The sequence below is a fragment of the Heptranchias perlo genome, chromosome 1 (assembly GCF_035084215.1).
Source record: "Heptranchias perlo isolate sHepPer1 chromosome 1, sHepPer1.hap1, whole genome shotgun sequence".
NCBI lineage: Eukaryota > Metazoa > Chordata > Chondrichthyes > Hexanchiformes > Hexanchidae > Heptranchias > Heptranchias perlo.
The window spans coordinates 93378767-93406699 of record NC_090325.1 but is presented as its reverse complement, the minus strand read 5'-3'; the positions used below and the strand labels follow the sequence as shown (position 1 = coordinate 93406699).

General features: G+C 44.3%; 1 protein-coding gene across 1 annotated transcript; it reads left to right on the top strand.

The window, feature by feature from the left end:
- LOC137334784 (beta-klotho-like) lies at window positions 1-27399 on the top strand. Its single transcript, XM_067999792.1, has 5 exons — window positions 1-753; window positions 16854-17358; window positions 20314-20582; window positions 22484-23657; window positions 26932-27399. Exons 1-5 carry the CDS (start codon window positions 1-3, stop codon window positions 27264-27266), a joined length of 3036 nt encoding a protein of 1011 aa, XP_067855893.1. The 3' UTR covers window positions 27267-27399.
- Window positions 27400-27933: the final 534 nt, after the last annotated feature.

Below are 27933 nucleotides of genomic sequence, written 5' to 3'. Positions count from 1 at the left end.
ATGACTGAGTGTGGGTTAGGGAGACTTTTCATAAGTGTCCTGTTGCTTTATGTTGGAGGAAGCATTACTGTTCAAGGAGAACCAGGGGCAGGAAAAGTTGTCTGGGAAAACAAATGGAGCCACAATTATACGAAGGATAGAGGTCTTTTTCTCTATGACACCTTTCCCAGGAACTTCATGTGGGGTGTGGGAAGTTCTGCTTTTCAGATCGAAGGAGGTTGGAAGAAGGATGGAAAAGGACCTTCTGTCTGGGATCACTTTACCCACACTGAATACTTCAGATTCAACAACGCAACAGCAGACACCTCCAGTAACAGCTATACGTTCCTAGACAAGGACTTGGCGGCCCTCGAATTCCTGGGAGTCACTTCCTACCTTTTCTCCATTTCCTGGCCCCGGCTATTTCCAAACGGAATGGTGGAATCTGTCAACAACAAGGGTTTCCAGTACTACAATACACTTATCGACTCCCTGATACAGAGAAAAATGACTCCCATTGTCACCCTCTACCACTGGGATCTTCCTTTAGCATTGCAAGAGCAGTACGGAGGCTGGAGCAGCGAGGCTATGATTGATATATTTAATGAATATGCTAAATTCTGCTTTCAGGCATTTGGGGATCGTGTTAAATTTTGGATCACAATCTACAATCCTTTCCTAATTGCCTGGCATGGATACAAAACAGGGAACTATCCCCCTGGACAGAGAGAGAACCCTGCAGCAATGTATACTGTAGGGCACAACCTGATTAAGGTAAAAATGAATAGTAATTCCATTTGTTTTACATTTTTTTCACTTCTTTAATTTAACATTACGGAGATATTCCTCTTTTAAATAAGAATGCTTGTTTTTATCCAGAATGAATGGCCTGCTATTGAAATTATAGGAACATGCAGCCTTGGAACATGATTTCCGGGGATGTGAATTTGTTAGCGGATCATTAATTACGGAGAATAACAGGCATTCTCCCGCTTTTCACTGAGAGGAATTTATCCCTGTGACAAGATGATATTTATGTAGCTGTGTTGCTAAATTATCATAATATCTTGACTTGCACTCTTGTCTCTGCCTTTGATGTCCTCAATCCACTCCAAGTCTATCACTGTTTTCGTCACTTATTTCTATTTTATGAAGCATGTAGGAATGCGTTTTAACCTTAAAGGCGCTAAATAAATTCGAGGAGTTGATGGAGTTTCTTGCCTCAAAGATCGAGATTGGCTGTTTTCTTCTCCCCTCCCCTCTCATAGCCTTTCATTATGTTTAAGTCACTATATAAGTGTAAGTTGTTGTTGCTGACTAGATGATCTGACTCCAGATTACCATTAATACTGTGTAAAACGTTTTTAAAATTGTCTTTCAGGACTCTGTTAAATTAAATAAGATGCACTAAATAAATCCTTCATTATTTATAATTTGTCCTCTAGATCTATGCATCTTTATTTCTCTGAAAGCAATCTATAGAATCTTACAGGATTCTAAAGTATTTATAAACAGACTGTCCAATCTCTTTGTTTTTATACACCATTTGGTTATGTACCATGGTCATATACACTAGTTGTGTACCATGGAATGCCGTGGGTCACATATACTAGTTGTGTACCATGGAATATCCCACAAGTCACATATACATTAATTGTGTACCATGGAATATCCCACAAGTCACATATACATTAATTGTGTACCATGGAATATCCCACAAGTCACATATACATTAATTGTGCACCATGGAATATCCCACAAGTCACATATACATTAATTGTGTACCATGGAATATCCCACAAGTCACATATACATTAATTGTGTACCATGGAATATCCCACAAGTCACATATACATTAATTGTGTACCATGGAATATCCCACAAGTCACATATACATTAATTGTGTACCATGGAATATCCCACAAGTCACATATACATTAATTGTGCACCATGGAATATCCCACAGGTCACATATACCACAGTTTTGGAATGGAGTTTCTTTACTTGGCACAACAGCACAAACTGTACATGCTCCCATTTGAATGTATTTTGGTAGTGGAACATACAGAGGGTTTACTCCAGTCCTGGTGTTTTTGGAACAACACAGTAACAAGCTGGGGGAGTGGAAATTCATTTTAAGCTGGTAACCCTCTTTGTCCATTTTTGAGGTAAAATTTTTGAGGTGTCAAATAGCAGCAGCTTCCAACTCCCTGTCATTGGGCACCTTCAATAGCCCAAACAAAAAGTGGCCAAAGTAGTGATTTATTTCACATTGAAACAGGCAGGAATTTACATTTTAGGTTTGAAGTTAAAAAGCAAAAAAGTTGTTGCACTCGCACAGACTCCGGTCAAGTTGATCAGTCATTTTATTATTTACTGCTTTATCTCCCCCGCCCCTCCAAAACAAAATCTACTTTCCTCTGTATTACTCATGTTCCAATTTTTTTTCTCTCTTCAATTTCCCCACAAAACTGCTCCATAACTTATCACTGAACTAAATCTTTGCACAGGTGACACTCACCCTGCGATTTTCCTCTACGTGTCTGTCTCACTTTCTTCTCCCCAAAACTGCCGCCACAATTAACTTCTCCATTAAATAACAACACGGAGCGTAAGCACAGGAGAGAATATGTCCCAGTAGATGCAGTCACTCATCTCAGGAGCAATGGTTCATGAGCCAGATGGCTAAGTCTCATGAACCACATGTGACCAGGTTGTAGTTTGGATATTTGTAAACAATTTTACAACACCAAGTTATAGTCCAACAATTTTATTTGAAATTCACAAGCTTTCGGAGGCTTCCTCCTTCCTCAGGTGAATGTTGTGGAAATGAAATCCTCGAACCCTTCGCATTTATAAATCACAGAACAATGCCTGGTGATTACAGATAGTCTTTCCAACTGCTCGTTGCCACGGCAATCACAGTGTGCAGACAGAGAGGTGTTACCTAAAAGGCCACCGAATATACAAACCACCAAAAAAAAAGAGAGGCAGAAACATAGAAAAGACAGCAAATGACCCGTTATATTAAAAACAGATAACATATGTTCGCTGGTGGGGTTACGTGTAGTGTGACATGAACCCAAGATCCCGGTTGAGGCTGTCCTCATGGGTGCGGAACTTGGCTATCAATTTCTCCTCGACGATTTTGCGTTGTCGTGTGTCTCAAAGGCCGCCTTGGAGTATGCTTACCCGAAGGTCGGTGGCTGAATATCCTTGACTGCTGAAGTGTTCCCCGACTGGGAGAGAACCCTCCTGTCTGGCGATTGTTGCGCGGTGTCTGTTCATCCGTTGTCGCAGCGTCTGCATGATCTCGCCAATGTACCATGCTCTGGGGCATCCTTTCCTGCAACGTATGAGGTAGACAACGTTGGCCGAGTCACAGGAGTATGAACCATGCACCTGATGGGTGGTGTCCTCTCGTGTGATGGTGGTATCTGTGTCGATGATCTGGCATGTCTTGCATAGGTTACCGTGGCAGGGTTGTGTGGTGTCGTGGACGCTGTTCTCCTGAAAGCTGGGTAATTTGCTGCGAATGATGGTCTGTTTGAGGTTGGGTGGCTGTTTAAAGGCGAGTAGTGGAGGTGTGGGGATGGCGTAGTTTCTCCCTGGAGCGGAGAAACTACGCCATGTTCTCCGCAGCCTTCAACATGTCATTAATGACGACGAACACCTCCCTATGGCCATCCCCACACCTCCACTACTCGCCTTTAAACAGCCACCTAACCTCAAACAGACCATCGTTCGCAGCAAATTACCCAGCTTTCAGGAGAACAGCGTCCACGACACCACACAACCCTGCCACGGTAACCTATGCAAGACATGCCAGATCATCGACACAGATACCACCATCACACAAGAGGACACCACCCACCAGGTGCATGGTTCATACTCCTGTGACTCGGCCAACGTTGTCTACCTCATACGTTGCAGGAAAGGATGCCCCAGAGCATGGTACATTGGCGAGACCATGCAGACGCTGCGACAACGGATGAACGGACACCGCGCAACAATCGCCAGACAGGAGGGTTCCCTCCCAGTCGGGGAACACTTCAGCAGTCAAGGACATTCAGCCACCGACCTTCGGGTAAGCATACTCCAAGGCGGCCTTCGAGACACACGACAACGCAAAATCGTCGAGCAGAAATTGATAGCCAAGTTCCGCACCCATGAGGACGGCCTCAACCGGGATCTTGGGTTCATGTCATGCTACACGTAACTCCACCAGCGAACATATGTTATCTGTTTTTAATATAACGGGTCATTTGCTGTCTTTTCTATGTTTCTGCCTCTCTGTTTTTTTTTGGTGGTTTGTATATTCGGTAGTCTTTTAGGTAACACCTCTCTGTCTGCACACTGTGATTGCCTTGGCAACGGGCAGTTGGAAAGACTATCTGTAATCACCAGGCATTGTTCTGTGATTTATAAATGCGAAGGGTTCGAGGATTTCATTTCCACAACATTCACCTGAGGAAGGAGGAAGCCTCCGAAAGCTTGTGAATTTCAAATAAAATTGTTGGACTATAACTTGGTGTTGTAAAATTGTTTACAATTGTCAACCCCAGTCCATCACCGGCATCTCCACATCGTAGTTTGGATACTTATGCACCAAGGGTTACTTTGCTGAAGATAATGGTCCTGAAATTCCACAGTAACTCCAGTGGGAGACCGGCGGAACCGCCACAGAATTTCAAATTGGGAATGTTTTGCTTCCCCGAGTCAGTTGGTAGAGAACGATGCTGAGAGTGGAACTGAGCCATTCAACAACTTTATATAGTGCTTCTCACGTAACAAATTTCTCAAGGCGCTGATATCAAAGGACATTGAGAAGGCATTAGGAGAGAAATTATAGGAGATGATCAAAGGTATAATTGTAGGCGGTTTTGAGCAGATGGGAGTGAGTGGCAAGGAGGAAACGTTTCAGAAATAAGGAATGAATAAACTTGCCTTTACGTAGCATCTTAGAAGGCCTTAAGGACGCCCAAAGTGCTTCACATCCAATGAATTATTTTTTGAAGTGCAGTCCTATTGTTTTGTAGGCAAATGTAGGAGGCCAATTTTCACATAGCAAGATCCCACAAACAGCAAAATAAAGGGGGAAAACAGCAAATGCCAGAAATCTGAAATAAACAGAAATAGCAGGCCAGTCAGCATCCGAAAAGAGAAAAAGCAGGTTATGATGTTTCAGGTGTACAGCCTTGCTGACTAATGGGCTGTGAATCTCCAACACTTTATTTATCCCACAAATGAGAAGAATGACCATTTAAACTGTTTATTTTAGTGTTGATGGTTGAGAGAGGATTGTTGGCCCACACCCGGAGAACTCCATGCTCTTCTTCAAAAAGTTCCATGGGATCTTTTATGGCTAAATAAACTAGCAAATGAGGGATCAGGTTAATATCTCATCTTAAAGACAGCTCCTTTAACAAAGCAGTACACTGTTATTCAAGTCCTAGAGTGGGGCTTGAACCCACAGCCTTCTATCAGCAAGAGTTCTACCAACTGAGCCAAGCTGATATTCTATAGTAGAGTTCCAGAATGCAGGGGAATGCTGACAGAGGTTCTGCCATCAACAGTGAAGTAGACAGAGGGGGAAACACAATATACCGAGTCAAAAGAGCAGAGCAAGTATGCTGGAATATAGGACTAGAGGAGGTTGCAGGAGTAGGTAGAGCTGAGGCTATAGAGAGATTTGAAACACGAACGAGGAAGGAAGGACTCTGATTCAAATCTCCAGTCTGTGCTGAATTAGCTGATCATGTCCTCAGTGCCCTGACCTCTTTTCGTTTAATAGTCTCAGGATGTGGGTGACACTGGAATTTGGAATTCTCTACCCCAAAGGGCTGTGGATGCTGGGTCGTTGAGTGTATTCAAGGCTGAGATCGATAGATTTTTGGACTCTAGGGGAATCAAGGGATATGGGGATCGGGTGGGAAAGTGGAGTTGAGGTCGAAAATCGGCCGTGATCTTATTGACTGGCGGAACAGACTCGAGGGGCCGTATGGCCTACTCCTGTTCCAATTTCTTATGTTTCTTACATTTATTGCCCATCCCTAATTGCCAAGAGAATCTGGGCCTTGTCCTTGAACTGCTGCATTCTTTGTGGTGATGGTACTCCCACAATGGTGTTAGGTAGGGAATTCCAGGATGAAATAACGGTGACATACGTCCAAATCAGGATGGTGTGTGATGTGGAGGGAACTTGCGGGTGATCATGTTCCCATGACATTGCTGCTCTTGTCCTTTTCGGTGGTAGAGGTCATGAGGAGGAAGGTGCTGTCGAATTAACATTGGTGACTTCCGGCAGCGCATCTTGTGGATCGCACATACTGCTGCCACAGAGCTGCAGTGGTGGAGAGAGTGGATATTAAGTTCAGTGGCAGTGGCACCAATCAAACAAACTGCTCTGTTCTGGATGGTGTCGAGTTTCTTGAGTTCTATCGTGGCAGCACCCATCCAAGTGAGTGCTGAGTATTGCATTAAACTCCAGACTTGAGCCTTGTAGATGGTTGAGAGGCTTTGAGGATCAAAATCTGAGCCTCTCGTCACAGAGTATCCAGTCACTGCCCTGCTCTGTAGCCATGGTGTTGTTATAATTGGTCCAGTTCAGCTTCTGGCCAATGGTGACCCCCAGGATGTTTATGGTGGTGGATTCGCCAATGATAGTTCCATTGAAGGTCAAGAGGAGGTGACTTCAATGGAATGTAAAGTCGGGCAGCATGTAAATCAGGTGGCCAACCTCATACAACAACAACAACTTGCATTTATATTGTGCCTTTATCGTGGTAAAACATCCCAAGGCGTTTCACAGGAGAGTCATCAAACAAAATTTGACACCAAGCCACATAAGGAGATAGGACAGGTGGCCAAAAGTTTAGTCACAGAGGAAGGTTTTCTGGAATGTCTTAAACGAGGAGAGAGAAGTAGAGAGATGGAAAGGTTTAGGGAGGGAATTCCAGAGCTTGGGGCCTAGGCAGCTGAAGGCACGGCTGCAAATGGTGGAGCGATTAAAATCAGGGATGCTCAAGAGGCCAGAATTGGAGGAGCACAGAGATCTCGGAGGGTTGTAGGACTGGAGGAAGTTACAGAGATAGGGAGGGATAAGGCCAAGGAGGGATTTAAAAACAAGGATGAGAATTTTAAAATTGAGACATTGCCGGACCAGGAGCCAATGTAGGTCAGCGAGCACAGGAGCAATGGGTGAACGGGACTTGATGCGAGCTAGGATATGGGCAGCAGAGTTTTGGATGAGCTCAATTTTATGGAGTGTGGAAGCTGGGAGCCCAGCCAGGAGAGCATTGAAATAGTCAAGTCTAGAGGTAAAGGCATGGGTGAGGGTGTCAGCAGCAGATGAGCTGAGCCGGGCGGAGACCGGCAATGATATGGAGGTAGAAGTAGGAGGCCTTGGTTTGAGCGGATATGGAGTCGGAAGTTCATCTCAGGGACAAATAGGACGCCGAGGTTGCGAACAGTCTGTTCAACCTCAGACAGTGGCCAGGGAGAGGGATGGGGTCGGTGGCTCGGGAACGGAGTTTGTGGTGGGGACCAAAGACAATGACTTCGGTCTTCCCAATATTTAGTTGGAGGAAATTTCTGTTCCTCCAGTCGGACATGCAGCATGACAAATCAGAGGCAAATCTCGAGTTAGGTTAAAATGATCCCACCCCCCACCCCACCATTTATTTTCCTGTCCTTAGTTCAAGGACAACGTAGTCAATCAATGTGCTACCACCACCACCATAGCCAAGGTAAGCTGACCTAACACAGGCCTGCGACTTACCTGACCCACCCCCCCATATGGCTCAGTACTACACCATGTGGAGTACAAAACCCCCCTAGCCATCAAGAAGATCCGACTATCTTTTCCTAGTCCCCATTAAAGTCATTACTCTCTCTCACCCTGGTCATTCCCCTTGGTGTGGACCTCATCTCCACTCCCTTAAGTCCGAGGGACGCAGACTTGAATGTTTATAGCGGACAACTGGTTTAGCCATTCATCACCAGATCTGTCTAGACCACATAAACCTTGGCAGATGCAATACAATATTGGAAAATGTGAGGTTATGCACTTTGGCAGGAAAAATCAGAGAGCAAGTTATTATCTTAATGGCGAGAAACTGGAAAGTACTGAAGTACAAAGGGATCTGGGGGTCCTAGTGCAAGAAAATCAAAAAGTTAGTATGCAGGTGCAGCAGGTGATCAAGAAGGCCAACGGAATGTTGGCTTTTATTGCTAGGGGGATAGAATATAAAAACAGGGAGGTATTGCTGCAGTTATATAAGGTATTGGTGAGACCGCACCTGGAATACTGCATACAGTTTTGGTGTCCATACTTAAGAAAAGACATACATGCTCTCGAGGCAGTACAAAGAAGGTTCACTCGGTTAATCCCAGGGATGAGGGGGCGGACATATGAGGAGAGGTTGAGTAGATTGGGACTCTACTCATTGGAGTTCAGAAGAATGAGAGGCGATCTTATTGAAACATATAAGATTGTGAAGGGGCTTGATCGGGTGGATGCGGTAAGGATGTTCCCAAGGATGGGTGAAACTAGAACTAGGGGGCATAATCTTAGAATAAGGAGCTGCTCTTTCAAAACTGAGATGAGGAGAAACTTCTTCACTCAGAGGGTAGTAGGTCTGTGGAATTTGCTGCCCCAGGAAGCTGTGGAAGCTACATCATTAAATAAATTTAAAACAGAAATAGACAGTTTCCTAGAAGTAAAGGGAATTAGGGGTTACGGGGAGCGGGCAGGAAATTGGACATGAATTTAAATTTGAGGTTGGGATCAGATCAGCCATGAGGGGCCGATTGGCCTACTCCTGCTCCTATTTCTTATGTTCTTATGTAAACCTCTATCGGATCCTGCTCTCCTCTGCCAAAACTGCTCGCTATTCCAGAATCATCCTGGAATGCAGACAATCCCAGGCTTCTCTTCTCCACTACAAACCATCTTCTTAAACCCCTTTCCCCTGCTCCCTCCACCATCACCTACAACAAGTGTGAGGAGCTCCTGGACTACTTTGTCACTAAGATTGAGACCATCCGTTCAGCTGCCTCTGCCATTTCCCTCCCTTCCCATGTCCACCAAGCCAAACTTCCCCTACGGTTGCCCCCTGCCCTAGCCCTGAATATGCATCTTTCTCTAGTTTCTCTCCTATCTCCCCTCATGTCCTCTCCGAACTCATCTTGACCATGAGACCCACCTCCTGTTCCCTCGATCCTATTCCCACTAAACTGCTGACCACCCAAATTCCCTTCCTGGTCCTCATGTTAGCTGATATTGTTAGCGGTTCCCTCTCTTCAGGTACTGACCCCCTCCCCTTCAAATCTGCCGTCACCACCCACCTCCTCAAAAAAAAACACCCTTCAACCCTCTGTCCTTGAAAACTACCGCCCCCATCTCCAACCTCATTTTCCTCTCCAAAGTCCTTGAACGTTTTGTCACCTCCCAAATCTGTGCCCATCTTTCCAGCAACTCCAAGTTTGAATCCCTTCAATCAGGTTTCTGCCCCTGCCACAGAACTGAAACGGCCCTTATCAATGTCACAAATGACATCCTATGTGACTGTGACCATGGTAACCTATCCCTCCTCATCCATCTCAACCTGTCTGCAGCCTTTGACACGGTTGACCACACCCTCCTACTCCAACGCCTCTCCTCCGTCGTCCAGGTGGGTGGGACTGCGCTCGCCTGGTTCCATTCCTATCTATCCAGTCGTAGCCAGAGAATCACCTGTAGTGGCTTCTCTTCACACTCCTGCACGTTATCTCTGGAGTCCCCCAAGAATCTATCTTGGCCCCCTCCTATTTCTCATCTATATGCTGACACTGGGCGACATAATCCGAAAACACAACGTCAGGTTCCACATGTATACTGACGACACCCAGCTCTACCTCACCACCACCTCTCCCGACCCCTCCATTGACTCTGATTTGTCACGCTGCTTGTCCGACATCCAGTACTGGATGAGCAAAAATTTCCTCCAACTAAACATTGGGGAGACTGAAGCCATTGCTTTCCTGTGCTCGCTGACCTATATTGGCTCCTGGTCCGGAAATGCCTTGATTTTAAAATTCTCATCCTTGCTTTCAAATTCCTCCATGGCCTCGCCACTCCCTATCTCTATAACCTCCTCTAGCCCTACAACCCACCGAGATCTCTGAGCTCCTCCAATTCTTGCCTCCTGCATATCCCCAATTTTAATCGCTCCATCATTGGCAGCCATGCCTTCAGCTGCCTAGGCCCTAAGCTCTGGAATTCCCACCCTAAATCTCTCCACCTCTCTACACCTCTCTCTCCTTCTCTGAGAAGCTCTTTAAAACTTACCTCTTTGACCAAGCTTTTGGTCACCTGTCCTAATATTTCCTATGTGGCTCGGAGTCAAATTTTGTTTAATAATCGCTCCTGTGAAGCGCCTTGGAACATTTTACTACGTTAAAGACACTATATAAATGCAAGTTGTTGTTGTTGTAACAATATTTTGAACAACATAAAAAGATTCCTGCCACAAAATCAAAAGCAAAATACTGCAGATGCTGGAAATCTAAAATAAAAACAGAAAATGCTGTAGAAGCTCAGCAAGCCGGGCAGCATCTGTGGAGAAAGAAACAGAGTTAACGTTTCAGGTCAAAAACCTTTCATCAGAACTGGAAGATGTTGAAAGAGTTAAAGTTTTTGAGCAAGTACAGAGCCAGGGAAAGGGGAGGAGGGGAGGAAAGAACAAAAGGGAAGGTCTGTGATAGAGTAGAGGGCACGAGTGATTAAATGACAAAAGGGATGATGGTGCAAGGTAAGGAGGGTGGTAATGGGACAGGTTAAGAAACAAAAGATTGATCAGGAGTAGCTGTAAATGGCAACAGCAGAACTATTACCAGCACTAGCTGACCAAAGAAAGGGGCCATGATGTGGCGATGCCGGTGATGGACTGGGGTGGACAAATGTAAGGAGTCGCACAACACCAGGTTATAGTCCAACAGCGTTATTTGAAATCATAAGCTTTCGGAGCTTTGCTCCTTGGTCAGGTGAAGTCTGACGAAGGAGCAAAGCTCCGGAAGCTTGTGATTTCAAATAAAGCTGTTGGACTATAACCTGGTGTTGTGCGACTCCTTACAAAGAAAGGGGAGCAGAGGTTCTGATCTGAAGTTATTGAAATCAATGTTGAATCTGGAAGGTTGTAATGTTACTAATCAAAAGATGAGGTGCTGTTCCTCGAGCTTACGTTGAGCTTCATTGGAACAGTGTAAGAGGCCGAGGACAGAAAGGTCAGAGAAGGAGTGGGAAGGGGAATTAAAATGGCAAGTGACCGGCAGGTCAGGGTCACGCTTGCGGACTGAGCGAAGGTGTTCAGCAAAGCGATCACCCAGTCTGCATTTGGTCTCCCCAGTGTAGAGGAGACCACATTGTGTGCAGCAGATACAGTATATAAAATTGAAAGAAGTCCAAGTAAACCGCTGTTTCACCTGGAAGGAGTGTTTGGGGCCCTGGACGGTGGGAAGGGAGGAGGTGAAGGGGCGGTTGTTGCATTTCCTGCATTCACACAGGGAGGTGCCGTGGGGAGGAGAGCGAGTGTTGGGGGTGATGGACTAGGGTGTTGCGGAGGGAACGGTCCCTTCGGAATGCTGAAGGGGGCGGGGAAGATGTGTTTGGTGGTGGGATCGCGCTGGAGGTGGCAGAAATGGCGGAGGATGATACGTTGAATGTGGAGGCTGGTGGGGTGGAAGGTGAGGACAAGGGGGTCCCTATCATGGTTCTGGGAGGGAAGGGAAGGGGTGAGGGCAGAAGCGCAGGAAATAAGACAGACACGGTCAAGGGCCCTGTCAACTACAGTGGAGGGATATCCTCGGTTGAGGAAAAAGGAAGACATATCAGAAGCACTGGTGCGGAAGGTGGTATCGTCAGAACAGATGCAACAGAGACGGAGGAACTGGGAGAAGGAGGAATAGAGTCCTTACAGGATTCCTGCCACTACAGCTTAAGGCAGCGAATGTATTAAGAATTTCATTTGAAAATATTGCATTGTGGAGGAGCTAATATTCTCAGCACAAGTAGTGCTGGCCTAAACAACGTTGGAAATAAATTGAAAGAGCAAAACCTTCTTACTGAAATTCCATATGGTGATACAAAAGAGCCAAAGATATTTTCCATTATGCAGTCAGTTCACTTTCCCAGATCTGTTTCACTTGATTTATTGTTACTCTTCATTCTTGTAACATGCGATAACTGTGAAACTCATGGGGAAGGGTAAGAAATTATAGACGAAACCTACACATTTCTGCTGCAGATATTCAGTAATTCTGACCACGTTCGATTAACTGAACAGTATTCAACATTAATGGCCCTCAGTTTGAGCTGCAATACTGCGCCACCAATATTGTGACAGGGCACAAGAAAATGCTATCACCTCAGGAGAAATATTTTAAAAACTTCCAGTGCAGAGTACAACTCAAAAGTTGCATAGTGGCCTATGGTATTACTTTCTGAAATGAACCCTATAGAACTTGAAATACAAAGAAAAGCTATGAATGCCAGAAATCTTAAATTTTGTTCGTGAAGTGGTATCTGATGCTCTTGGAAACCCATCTCCATGCTTTTTTTTATTTGTTCATGGGATGTGGGCATCACTGGCAAGACCAGCATTTATTGCCCATCCCTAATTGCCCTTGAGAAGGTGGTGGTGAGCTGCCTTCTTGAACAACTGAGTGGCTTGCTAGGCCATTTCATAGGGCAATTAAGAATCAACCATATTGCTGTGGGTCTGGAGTCACACATAGGCCAGACCAGGGAAGGAGAGCAGGTTTCCTTCCCTAAAGGACTTTAGTGAACCAGATGGATTTTTACAATAATCTGGTAGTTTCATAGCCACCATTACTGATTCTAGTTTTTTTTATTCTAGACTTTATTTAATTAATTGAATTTAAATTTCCCAGCTGCCATGGTGGAATTTGAACTCATGACTCCATAAGGTTAAATAAGGTTAAATCTCATGGGATCCAAGGTGAGGTAGCCAATTGGATACAAAATTGGCTTGACGACAGAAGACAGAGGGTGGTTGTCGAGGGTTGTTTTTCAAACTGGATGCCTGTGTCCAGCGGTGTGCCTCAGGGATCGGTGCTGGGTCCGCTGTTATTTGTTATTTATATTAATGATTTGGATGAGAATTTAGGAGGCATGGTTAGTAAGTTTGCAGATGACACCAAGATTGGTGGCATTGTGGACAGTGAAGAAGGTTATCTAGGATTGCAACGGGATCTTGATAAATTGGGCCAGTGGGCCGATGAATGGCAGATGGAGTTTAATTTAGATAAATGTGAGGTGATGCATTTTGGTAGATCGAATCGGGCCAGGACCTACTCCGTTAATGGTAGGGCGTTGGGGAGAGTTATAGAACAAAGAGATCTAGGAGTACAGATTCATAGCTCCTTGAAAGTGGAGTCACAGGTGGATAGGGTGGTGAAGAAGGCATTCAGCATGCTTGGTTTCATTGGTCAGAACATTGAATGCAGGAGTTGGGATGTCTTGTTGAAGTTGTACAGGGCATTGGTGAGGCCACACTTGGAGTACTGTGTACAGTTCTGGTCACCCTATTATAGAAAGGATATTATTAAACTAGAAAGAGTGCAGAAAAGATTTACTAGGATGCTACCGGGACTTGATGGTTTGACTTACAGGGAGAGGTTAGACAGACTGGGACTTTATTCCCTGGAGAGTAGGAGGTTAAGGGGTGATCTTATAGAAGTCTATAAAATAATGAGGGGCATAGATAAGGTCGATAGTCAAAATCTTTTCCCAAAGGTAGGGGAGTCTATAACGAGGGGGCACAGATTTAAGGTGAGAGGGGAGAGATACAAAAGGATCCAGAGGGGCAATTTTTTCACTCAAAGGGTGGTGAGTGTCTGGAACGAGCTGCCAGAGGCAGTAGTAGAGGCGGGTACAATTTTGTCTTTTAAAAAGCATTTGGACAGTTACATGGGGAAGATGGGTATCGAGGGATATGGGCCAAGTGCAGGCAATTGGGACTAGCGTAGTGGTATAAACTGGGCGACATGGACATGTTGGGCCGAAGGGCCTGTTTCCATGTTGTAACTTCTATGATTCTATGATTCTATGATTAGTCCAGGTGCTCTGGATTACTAGTCCAAGTAACATAACCATTATGCTACCGTATCCAACATTGTTTAAGAATCCCCAAACCAAGCTACTGAGAAATCCACTCAAGTAGAGTTTCTGTTTGTTTGTAGTGGAATGTTAAACTCTCTACCTGTAGGAATACACCCCGTGCTCTTAAGTTCAGAGACTTTCGATGCAGTTTGGCCAAGAACCAAGGTTAGGGACCCCCGAGTGTGTGTAGGGTTACTGCTGGAGTTTAACCAACTAAAGTCAGACCATTCACCAGCACAGAGCATTGATAAGCCTCCCTCTGCTTGTCCACAGCTAGGACCATCCTACCCATTGAGGTATTGGCTTGCAGGGTTATCTGAGTGGGAAGAATCCCAGCCTCAGTGACAGATCTAATCCTCCAAGTCCCATTAATGAGTCAAGCTCAATGAAGTACTGAGGATCTCCCAGGCTTGGTTATCAGATTACCAAGTCTGCCACAGAAGATTGACTTAGTTCCAATCTTCAAGTCCAAAGGGACTTGCACTCCCAGGGGTGGATAGTGGATAGTGGACTAGTTGGTCGGTGACTGAAATAAAAACCCAAAAATGCTGGAAATACAAAGCAGATCAACCAGCATCTGAACGAGAAAGTCAGGCGAGCATTTTTGGTGTTAACAGTAACAAGCTTTAACTATATAAAGAAAAACAATAGGCAGAAAAGGTGATCATTAGGACAAAACAAAGCAAACAAGAAATATAATTTATATAAAATGAAACAAAATTGAAGCTAAGAGAAAAAAAATTAAATGGAACCAAGGTAGAAAGTCTAGCCTAGGTGAGAGTAAACTAAACTCACTAGAACTGAATGGACAAATTTGAATGCTAACTTGACATGGGACAGGAAGCTGGAGCCAGTAGCATATGAAATCTACAATTTTCCTATTAGGCTACCATGTTGCACCATTAATACAGCAAGTTTAATCACTCTTCTGTACTGAATTAGCTGATCTCAGCTGGGGTAGGAATAGGACCTCCAGAAAATGCCACATGTCCCTGATCTAGAGAGGGTTCCTGATCACTATTCTGTGATACCTTACTGGATACTGCATTGGTGGATATTAGGTGAGGACAGCATTGATGTCCTCCACAGTCAAATACCCTTCTGACACTTGGGGCTAAATGTTTTCTCTGCCCGGCTTATCGCCAGAAGTACGGTGGGACTGTACTTCCCCCAGTCAGTGTTACATCACCATGACCTTGTCCAATTTTCCTCTGTGGATTTTCATTAAATAATCAGGGTGTACTCCCAGCATTATTAGAACCTAGAAGGAACCAGTGGCATATAAGTTCCTAACCGTGTTGCGTTTTACTGCCACTAACACTGCAGTGCCTCTGATAGACGTGGGCTCCAAGTCCGGGCCAAGCAGCTGGCAGAACTCAGTTACTGCCTTGGGAAGGAAGAGCCGCCTTCTCAAGTATTGCTGAGTCATGAGCTTCTAATAGGACCACCTGGGTTTGTAGATACAGTGGCTTGGGTACCTCCAGATCAAGACTAGACAACATCTAAGGTGCCTGATCAGCCTGGCCTCCCTGAATCGGACTTCCTGATCCTTCGCATTTCCTTCCTCATAGCAGAGAAACAGGGGGATGCCTGTGGGAAGTCCCATTGGCTCCCAAGGAGCACAAGTCACCAATATTCCCCTCCCCCAAAAAATAAAATTGTAACTAATGAGGCTCTCAGCAAAGAGCCGATGGTAAAATTATAGGGGAGAGCAAACAATGGGGAAATGAGAGAAAATATACCTATATAAAAAGGCTACAGAAATAGCAGGTGAGCAGGAGGACATTGTGGTTCTCACTTTGCCATGTTCTTGGTTTGATGAAGAGAAGGTGTAGTTTTCTGGTCCATCCCACTTTCCTCAATGACTGCCTGTGGTTCGTCTCCCAGAAACAACGATTGTATAGAAGGGGCATTCAGGGCTGCGTGTCAGGGGACAGAGGCAGAAGAGTAGTTAAGGCCTGCACTAAAAAAGACCTTGCCAGCCTGCTCCACAGGAAGGCAGCAAACATCATCCCCAAATACTGGATCAGCCCCAGAATACAAATGGGGAACATGGTAAAGTAAGAAGCACAGTGTCCTCCCACTCACCTGCTGGTTTTGTTGCTGATTTTACATTAGTATATTTTCTCTCATTTCCCCTTTGCTCTCCCCATGCCTGATCACAATCCGCAGGAGCCCATGAATCTGTACCTCAGCACCAATAGGTGAATTCAGAGAAAGAGGAAAGAACATTGAAGGGAAAGAAAAGTATCCAAGAAGGTAATGTTGCCAAATCTGCCAGATGTCACTCATTAGGTATGATAGTCACTCGCTGTTGTTTAAAATGTGACTTGTTTTGACGTACCACATTAACTGTCATATAAAGAGTGATTCCACAATCCAGGACTCCCAGTGGAGAGCAGCACTCGCAGGGAGCACGCACTGGGAGACGGCAGGCATGCCACCTGTGATTTCCAAAGATGCTAGGTTCGTCGATTGTATAATCACCACTATTGGCTGCAAAAGACAAATCAGCTTATGTTGGGTGTGTGGCCTAAATGTGAGTTCATTTTTTTCCTGGGGCGGATATATGCATAGTGCCATATATTTGAGACAATGTGGTATGCTACCCTAAAGAATAATCAAAACTCCATATGTTTTTAAAGGGGTTTCAAATCTCTGATCACATTTGCTGCCGTTAACAGTTCGGTGTTGTACTGTTTTCTTCTTACAGGCACATGCGACAGTCTGGCACACTTACGACAGGCAATTTCGCAAGTCACAGAAAGGCTTTGTGTCCATTGTGCTGGGCTCCCATTGGATTGAACCGAAGAATGACAGCTTCAACTACAAAAACTTCCAGAAGTCGATGGATCTGGTGCTAGGGTGGTTTGCCAAACCTATCTTTGTGGATGGTGACTATCCTGACAGCTTGAAAACACAAATCAACCCTCCTTTGCCTATGTTCACTGAAAAAGAAAAGAGCTTCATTAACGGAACTGCAGATTTCTTTGCTTTTTCTTTTGGTCCAAATAACTTTCGATCACTGCAAGACATTCTCAAACTTGGAGATCGTATATCTCTCCATCTTGGGCAAGTCCTGAACTGGATAAAGCTGGAATACAACAGCCCCAGGATCTTAATTGCAGAGAATGGATGGTTTTCTGACAGCCATGTTAAAACAGAAGACACCATTGCTATTTACCTCATGAAAAAATTCATAAACGAGTTGTTAAAAGGTGAGTATATTTAGAGTGTTAACATCTCTATATCCAATACTCAATAATCTATGTTGTCACTTTTATCTCCATTTTAATTAATGGCCAAGGCAAGGTCATATCTATTAATATAACAATATTAATATTTTGTTGAGGAAACAGGGTTAAAATGTCACTTGAGGTACAAACTTTTACACCCATGAGCTTTAGTGGAATATCCTTGGATCATATGATGAGCAAATTTGGGGGCGGAGGAAGTAGTGAGTGTTTCAGTGAGTTGGTGCACTTCCTTTCACTTCTGGGGCTTGGGTTTGAAACTGCTCCAGACTGATGGAAATCCTCCTCTGTCTCTTCACTACGTGCGTCCTCTGTTAGATGAATTTGGCCAGTCTCAACCCAGTTCCTAATGATTGTCCACCCACTCCACATAACTGTGTCTCATTTGGCAATACATTGGCATTATCACTGGGAGAAGCATATGCATGGCTACTATGTGAAATGGAAAATGCAGAAGATGGGGGTGGTCTTCTGAGGTTGGAGACAAGAGGGCTGAAAATTCTTGGCCCTGTTCTGGCAGTGTAAGTGTAGCAGAACAGGAGCCAATGACCTCTGCTCCGGACCATGCTGGAGTATCGAGGGTGGGGTCTCTGAATTTACATGGGTATGGTGGGCACCAGCACCAATGCGGGCACATCTCGAGGTGCCAGAGGAGAGGGTAGGAAATGTGGTGCTGCACAGTACCCCTCTCCCCCACAAATGCTGGCAGACAGGTGGATCAGCCGTCAGGCGCCCAAACGGGCGCCTGAAGTATTTTCAGGTTCTCCCAGACCAGGAGACCCCGGAGGGCTCCACTTCCACCCTTTAGCTGACTATGCCAGGTTCATCTGTCTAGCCGGTAGGGAGGCTGGGATTGAGGAAATTTCCATCATGGGAATTCCCCCTCCTCGGCCCCGCCACCTCTGACATCATAGGCAATGTTTTAGGCGGACAGAGGTTCCTTCAACCCCAGACCCCATTGGAAATTCGCAGCCTGGGTTGGGACCTGGCTTATCTGGGTCCCACCTGATTTCCCTGGGGCTGCCGTGGACCCTCAGCCAACTTATTCTGGGATGCTCCTCTGCTCCCTGCATAAATTAAGCCTAATATCCCTTTCCTTGATGAGTAAGCATTTCCTTCTTTCCTCTATTGTCATCCATTTACCTCCCCTTTCATTGCCATCAATTTGCTCTTTCCCTCTCCCCTTTATTTTCCCCTTCCTTCTCTCCTTCACCGTTACCCAATCCCCGTTCTTTCACTACCATCCATTTCCCTTTCCCTTGCCTGCCATGCATTCTGCCCTATCCCTTCGCCATGAATTCTGTTCCCTCACATTACCATGCATTCTCATCCCTCTCCCCCACTTAGCATTAATTCCACCCCCCCCCCACGACCCCTGCCCACTACTACTTGAGTCTGAGCGAGCTCCCGCCTACAGTATACAGAGATTAAAATCATTGGTCCTGGGAGCAGTATGAAGAGAGGCAGTGGAATCTTTATGGTGTATTAGCCACCAGACTCTGGAGAAATGGGACAGGGGAGGCAGAGAGGGCCCAGTCACTCTGATTTGTGTCAGCAAACAATGACACTCTTACCAGGCCCCAAAATGCTGACAGTGAGTCTGAAACATTGACAATTGGCATGTATGTGTTATGGTTTCCACAGCTGATACTAGTGTGTTAAAATATCTATCTATGACATGATGGATGACTGAAAGTTCATCTGTAGAATAACAACAAATACCTTAGAAAGCTTACCAGGGAGAGTCATAAGACAAACATGGATGATCTAGCAAAATGATTCTGACCTAATCTAACACATTTTACCAGTCCCAGATGAATCAGTGTTCAGTTTTTTAAAGAATTCCCCATGTGTGTTGTTGGGCACCAGACTGGTGTGCCAACATGCTTATGTCCTAGAGTGTCAGGTTCACACCCTGAATCTCCAACATGTGAGATCTTAATATGGGCTATCCTATCAGATGCAGGAAATAGGTGGCAGTTAGAAGCTTTCCTGACCAGCAGGGATAGAAATTCGAAGCTTGAGTCACTCTGGGTAACCCTTTTGCACCTCCTAAAATGAACACCATTGAAGATTGTTTATTTTTAAAAATTGTGATAAAAATAAAAGTTGTGACTCCCTTGAAAATTATCCTCTGGGGCTCCTCAGCACTCAGCTGATTACAGCTGTGCGTAGAGGAGCTATTCAGACTAAGAATACCCCAGGATCAATCCCTGGTCTGTTCTGAGTTAGCCGATCTCAATGAGATGGCAGAAGGGGTGCTACTACTGTCCTCAGTGCCTCTGGATTAGGGAGGGAAGGTTGGCCTGCATCCCAGTCCTGTACATTGTCTGGCTGCTGGAAGTGCATGTATGTGAGCTTTGGATGAGGACAGGATCGTCCTCAGCTGTATTGCATCCAGTGGTTGAATAGCCTACCAAGGTATAAGAAGGTGCCCAGCACTCACAGGGACTATACCCCAGCAAAGAATCAATGCCTATTGTTCACACAAAGGGTAGTGGAAATCTGGAACTCTCTCCCCCAAAAAGCTGTTGAGGCCAGGTCAACTGAAAATTTCAAAACTGAGATTGATAGATTTATGTTAGGCAAGAGTATTAAGGGTTACGGAACCAAGGCGGGAGATGGAGTTAAGGTACAGATCAGCCATGATTTAATTGAATGGCGGAACAGGCTTGAGGGGCTGAATGGCCTACTCCTATTCCTATATTCCTTCATGTGAGCAAGGGAGAAAATTGAAGGAAAAATTAGAAATAAAATAGAAAACTGTTCTTTTGCACCACACAGAGAACTTGTGCAGAATCACAACTGTTTGATGTGAGACAAATAAACAAGATTGTGACTAAGAAGGCTGGTATATAAAACATATTTTTATCTGAGTGCCTTTTGATCACTAATTTGATTTGTTTTCATTCTGGTTAGCTATCCGCTTTGATGGAGTCAACGTGTTTGGATATAATGCCTGGTCCCTACTGGATGGCTTTGAATGGCAGTTTGGCTATAGTATTACACGTGGATTATTTTATGTGGATTTCAACAGTAAAAACAAGTCCAGGACTGCCAAATCCTCTGCTCTGTTCTATAAACAAATAATAGAACAAAATGGTTTTCCGGTGACTGAGGTTAGCCAGACTGTGAATGGACAGTTTCCCTGTAACTTCTCCTGGGGAACTGCAGAGACAGTGCTGCAGGTAAGTTCATCCCCGTCTGAATTAGAGGGGTCATTTTCCGACTTCAGGCTTCCAGCATGGATCCTTTTCCTCTGGAATTTTGAAGTCAGAAAATTAACATATTCCCTCGAAATCTTCTTTAAACTACTTCAGCTTTGTCAAAATAAATGAAAGTTTGCTCTGTATATTTAATGAATCCAACAGAGTTACTGTTTGGTGTTCAGAGTAACTGAATTTTCAAGTAAGTCATTGAAAACAAGAAAAAATTTACTGAAATATTAAGGAAAAATAATACATTCATTTTGCTGATAAGGTTTGGTTGTTTTAACCTTAGGAGACTACAGTAGCACATCTGCACCAACATCAGGAGTCTGAAGGGTTCAAAGAAATGTAATTTAATAAGTCTGAATTGAAAATTATATAAATTTTTGTTTTGTACATTTCTAACATTAACTCTCACTAATATGTCTATGATTCATTTCTCTTGAATCTGGAGGCTCCCCATACCACTCACCAGCTGTTTGGTATGTAACATGGGTAAAATGAGTTGACTCTCCCTCTCTCCCCTGTGTGGCCCCCGTGATAAAATATGTGCATATTTTTAGAAGCTGCTTCAGTACTCAGATAGTCTGTTGCCATGCCTGAGTTGTGCCCGCAAGTCTTTCACACCTAAGATCAATAATCCCCATATGGCAAATTCAACTTAAGTCTCTATTAAAATAGTTGAATCTCGCCAGTTCTCAGTTGGGCTACTAAAAGTGGTAAATGCTGCGAGAAAGAAAACTATCAGGGCCAGTTGCAGATTTGGGTGTTTATTAAACAGTAATAATGGTGACTGTGGACAAATCTACAGTCCAGGATGTTCCATCACTTGAAGAAGGAACTATGGCAGCTGAAGGTAGTTAAAATAGAAAACAAAATAGAAATATCTTCTTTTAATTGAGTTATACAAAATTTACATGTTTTTTTCAGGTCCATGTACAACACAGAATATGTGCTATATTACAGACCACATGGTAAAGAAGAAATAATGTACATTTATATAGCACCTCATCACTTCTCTCAGGATGTCCCAAAATGCTTCATTTCCAATGAATTATTTTTCCTGAAGTTTAGTCACTGTTCTTGCGTAAACATGATAGCTAATTTGGTGCACAGCAAAGTCTCACAAACAGCAAATAAGATGAATGATAGGTTAATCTGTTGTTTTTTTAATAATGTTGGTTGAGGGAAAATGTTGGTAAGACACCAAGAGAACTTCCTGCTCTTCTTCAGAGGAAGTGCTATAGGATCTCAAACATTCACCTCCGTTTAAAGTTTCATCTGAAAACAGTACCTTAACAACGTACCTTCAGTACTGTATTGAAGTGTCAGTCTACAATATGTACTCCAGCCCTGAACCCACAACCTTCTGAATTAGAGTGGGAGTGCTCCCAACTGATTTGGTAGCTATAGCTACATACTTTGAGGGTGTAATAGTTCTATCCTCTGGGGTGGTATTAGTCACTGACATTGTCAAAGCCAAAGTTAGGGGAAGGAGGCAGATTAACAGGGGGCTAATTGTACACTGCTCCATCTGGTTCTTTAGGAGAGCGATAGAGTGCTGGAATCTGCCCATTCAGCTACAGGAGCTTACGGTGGTACATGGAGGAGGGGAGTGGAATGTGTCCACAAAAAGTGGGCTTCCGTCTCCTGTTGTTTTCCCAAGTCCATTGCTTGGCAAATGTCTAACAGATGCCTTGCCCACATATTTGTTGTAGGAGCAGTTAAGTTGCACCCCAACTGGGGAATAAACTTTCTCACTGCAAGGAGTGTGGAAAATCTGATTCTTTGGCCTGCTGGCATAAAAAATGGAACGTTAGAATAGTATACCCAAAACTGCAGGTCATGTGCCGCTTTTTTACCTTTTTCTTTGGTTGCAGGTAAACAATGTGTTTTTGTCCCCTGCGTTCATTGATCGCAACCTTTACCTTTGGAACTGTAGTGGAGATAAGAAACTATACAAAGTCAGTGGGGTGACTATGTGGCCGCGTCCACCTCAGTGCACTGATTTCAGCAACTTCAAACAACATGTGGCATTGGTGAGGAAGATGAATGTGACCCACTACAGCTTCGCCTTCAAGTGGTCCCAAATTCTACCCCGTGGTGATCTGTCCAGTGTAAACAGAAGCATTCTAAGTTATTACCGATGTATCATCAGTGAACTGTTAAAACTGAATATTGCCTGCACCATCACTTTGTATCATCCAACATACCACGATATTGACTTACCTGCACCACTGCTGATTAAGGGAGGCTGGGTCAATAAACAGACTGCCTTTGCTTTCAATGATTATGCAAAATTGTGCTTTCAAGAATTTGGTGATTTGGTCAAATTGTGGCTCACTATGAATGAACCAAACATAAACGTTCAAAATAAACACGACACCTACAGGACAGCACACAACATGATCATCGCTCATGCCCTGGCCTGGCATACCTATAACAGAGACTTCAGGAATATGTACCATGGTCTTGTGTCTCTGACATTGCGTGCTGACTGGGCAGAACCAGCAAATCCCTTCCTTAAATCCCATTGGAGAGCTGCTGAGAGGCTCCTGCAATTCCAAATAGCCTGGTTTGCAGATGCCATTTTCAAGACAGGAGACTATCCACTTATTATGAAGGACTATATCCTCTTCAAAAATAAAAAACATCTCTCCAGCTCCTTCTTGCCACATTTCACAGAGGAAGAAAAACAGATGATTAAAGGAAGTGCAGACTTTTTTGCTATCAGTCATATTACCACAAGGCTCATCTTACATAAACCAAAAAATGGAAGCAAGTATGAAATGGATCATGATGGGAGTTTGCTGAGAGATGTAACATTGCTGACATTTCCATCCCCTCCCCATTCCTCCTTTCCTTTCCTCTCCCCCCACCATTCTGAGATGGCAGTCGCACCATGGGGGATACGTAAAGTTCTAGAATGGATCAAATTGCACTATGGAAATGTGGATATTTATATCATGGCAAATGGAGTTTGGGACAGGTCCACCATCAGTGATCAACTTCGAATATATTATCATAAAGGTTATATTAATGAGGTTTTGAAAGGTGAGTCTTATTATTTATATACATAGAGGAAACATTATGAAGACCCATGACGTCTGAATTATATCCCATATAACCTGACAACTCACAACTGACAAAGTTTATCCTGTTTATGCCAATAGTTAAAAATTAGATTAAATAAAGTGGGTAATCAGAGCTTCCCCGGTGACTCAGTTAATAAAGACACTTCCTGGAGTGATACCAAACCATGTAGACCAGGAAGTACTCAGGGTCAGTCCACAGTCAACTGATCTCAACTATGATTGGCTTCAGCTAGCGAGGGTTCCCAATCATGATTATTGTCCAGTGACCCCTGGTAGAGTGTCTGGATATTGGGCGAGGACAGGACTGGGCTCAGCTGTGATGCTCCTAATGACTAATACAGGAAGAATGTAACTTAGGTAAAGTATGGAGGACAGCTGTCACCCACAGGATTGTACACCAGCAAGAGGAAGAGGGGGAAAGAAAAGGGGAGAGCACTAGAAAAGTAATTGGGTAAAATCATTCTGGTGAAGAGGTAAAAAAGTTGTGTTTAATGGTTCATTGTACTCCTCCATATTTGGTTCCAGTGTAGATGAGCCGGTACACGTGGTGATTCATCTATTGCTTGTGCGATGTGAGTTTAAAATACTTATATTTTGATTTTCTCTTCAAATTAATTTTCAAAGGAAAAATTGTCCCAGTAATTGCAAAGCAAATGTATCCCAATAACCCATGGTGTGCCACTGAACCATACATACCAGGAAGATCCTAGGGTCCATCCTTACTTTGTCCCAGAGCAAAGAAGGGAAAACTGAAGCAGAAATCCCTTTCCTAATTGTTAACTATCGATTCTTACTGGAAACAAGCATGTATAACGAGTGAGTGAAGGCAGGATTGGACTCCGATGGAATTCCCTTCCCCCATGGTAAAATGACGAAGTGACACTCTTCAAGCTCAGAGTAAGAATGATCACTTAGGCTAGGTTGCAGTGTGCTGCAGTCACTGGTGGAATTGTATTCCAACGTGGGTCACTGTCTTCTGAACAGTGATTGTTAGCAGGCTACTCAACTGAGAGGACCATCACTACCAACTCCAATCCTGTCCTCACCTGAAGTCCACACTCACACATTTTCCAGTATGGGTCACTGGATAGCAATCAGGAATTGCAGCCATATCTGATTTTCTACCCCCAGCTCAAGGGCACTGAGGCCAATTCTAATGTTTCCACCATTGGTTTGCCTGAGATCAGCCAACCCAACACTGACCAGGGATCAAACCTGAGCCCTTCCTGGTCTCCCTGGCTCAGTACACACAGAGCAGGGCATTTACCAATGAGCTACAAGAATAGCAGAAACTGAGTTTTAAACAAACTTTTTGTTATTTTCCTCAATCAATGAGTTTCAAGTCTCAACTGAACTTTGGGGGAGGAGGAGAAAGTTCTGACTGAAGTTGATGTCCTTCCCCAGGGAGGGAGAAAGGAAAAATCAGAAGTCAAGTCAACCTTGTGCTGCTCTTGCAGACTCTGTAGAGCCTGGTTACAGACTCTTACAACACCAGGTTATAGTCCAACAAATTTATTTTAAAATCACAAGCTTTCGGAGATTATCCCCTTCGTCAGGTGAATGAGTGAAAAGGTTCTCAAATCGCATATCTTATACTAGGCTGGGACAGCATCACACCAATCAAAAGGTGTCGTTGTTATTCAAACAGGCCAGTCACGGAGAACAGCACGTCCCAGTACACTGGATATACATTGTGTCAATTACACAGACAGACAGAAAGAAACCCAAATGGCAGAGAGAGAGAGGGAATATTAAAAACATAATTTTTTTCCCCCCTTTTTGCTGGTGGGGTTACGTGTAGCGTGACATGAACCCAAGATCCCGGTTGAGGCCGTCCTCATGGGTGCGGAACTTGGCTATCAACTTCTGCTCGACGATTTTGCGTTGTCGTGTATCTCGAAGGCCGCCTTGGAGAACGCTTACCCGAAGATCGGTGGCTGAATGTCCTTGACTGCTAAAGTGTTCCCCGACTGGGAGGGAACCCTCCTGTCTGGCGATTGTTGCGTGGTGTCCGTTCATCCGTTGTCGCAGCGTCTGCATGGTCTCGCCAATGTACCATGCTCCGGGGCATCCTTTCCTGCAACGTATGAGGTAGACAACGTTGGCCGAGTCACAGGAGTATGAACCATGTACCTGGTGGGTGGTGTCCTCTCGTGTGATGGTGGTATCCGTGTCGATGATCTGGCATGTCTTGCAGAGGTTGCCGTGGCAGGGTTGTGTGGTGTCGTGGACGCTGTTCTCCTGAAAACTGGGTAACTTGCTGCGAACGATGGTCTGTTTGAGGTTGGGTGGCTGTTTAAAGGCGAGTAGTGGAGGCGTGGGGATGGCCTTAGCGAGGTGTTCGTCGTCATCGATGACATGTTGAAGGCTGCGGAGAACATGGTGTAGTTTCTCCGCTCCGGGGAAGTACTGGACGACGAAGGGTACTCTGTTGGTTGCGTCCCGTGTTTGTCTTCTGAGGAGGTCTATGCGATTCTTCGCTGTGGCCCGTCGGAACTGTCGATCGACAAGTCGAGCGTCATATCCCGTTCTTACGAGGGCGTCTTTCAGCGTCTGTAGGTGTCCATCGCGTTCCTCCTCATCTGAGCAGATCCTGTGTATTCGTAGGGCCTGTCCACAGGGGATGGCCTCTTTGACGTGGTTGGGGTGGAAGCTGGAAAAGTGGAGCATCGTGAGGTTGTCCGTGGGCTTGCGGTAGAGTGAGGTGCTGAGGTGCCCGTCTTTGATGGAGATTTGTGTGTCCAAGAAAGAAACTGATTCTGAGGAGTAGTCCATGGTGAGCTTGATGGTGGGATGGAACTTGTTGATGTTATTGTGTAGTCTCTTCAGTGATTCTTCGCCGTGGGTCCATAGGAAGAAAATGTCGTCGATATATCTGGTGTATAGCGTTAACACACGGAACAGCCATGGGGACCAAATTCGCACCCCAATACGCCAACATTTTCATGCACAAGTTCGAGCACGACTTCTTCACTGCACAGGACCTCCAACCAACGCTATACGGAGCTGTTGGACTATAACCTGGTGTTGTAAGATTCCTTACATTTGTCCACCCCAGTCCATCACCGGCATCTCCACATCATGGTTACAGACTGGCATTAATAGAAGCCTGGAACACTGAGCTGTCCACCTTATCAGTCAGGGAATTATTTGGGTATTGGGGAGAAAACTAATCTTGAAATGTGATAATTTAATTTACTTTTCAAGAAATAAATGCTCTTTTTTGTCCACAGCACACCTACTAGACCAAGTCAATGTCAAAGGATACTATGCCTTGAAATTAAAGGATACAAATACAAATGAGCATTCACTGGGATTCTTGAGCGCTTCTGAACCAAAGACTTCAGTAGAATTTTACAACAAACTTATCAGTGCCAATGGTTTTCCTTTGGGAATGTCAAGCAAACAATGCTCCACAGAGACGGACAGACCAACATACTGCCCCATGTGTGTGCTTATAAAAGAGGAAAAAATATTTATATTCTTCGGATTTTGTCTCCTGCTCACCACTGTACTGTTTGCTACAATCATTTTCATACACAAGAAAAACCAAAGAAAACCCTACTGAATCAAATACCTACAACTTCACGAAGGGAGCCCTGGGAGCTCAATGTTCCAGCTCATATTGTTGTGTGCATGGCCTGCACTTTTAGCTGTTTAGATACCATTTTTCATTACTGGATTTCCATTGCAAAAAAAATAGGGGAAATGGCATCATTATAATGTGTTTGCATAAAGGAAAAACAGCGTTAAAGATAAAGGAATGTGAGTTAGCAGAATCAGTTATTGCACTCCAGTTTTGGGATGCGCCTGAAGACTGAATGGGAGACAAATTTGGTTTGCTGGGGTAAAGGTACTCACAAGAGGGTTCAAAGAAAATATCTTACCTGTACACTCATAGAATTTCTTACATTTACACTTCTGCTTCTCCTCGCTTTCCTGTTACCACAGCCTTCTATCCAAAGGTTACAATTTCCATAGTCAGTGACACTGACACTGCTACATGACCAACAGACAGCAGATTGACAAAAAGAATATCAGAATGTTACTTCTTTGTAAATTATTTACAAATTGATGACATCTAGGAATCAAATATATTAAAGCAATATTTAAAACATATAAATTAAAAATGTTGGAAGTGCACGCAGGGTCAGGCAGCATCTGAAAGGGAAAGTTAATGTTTTCAGTGACCTTTCATCTGAAATGCACAGTAAAGTGGGAGACCTAAAGCATGC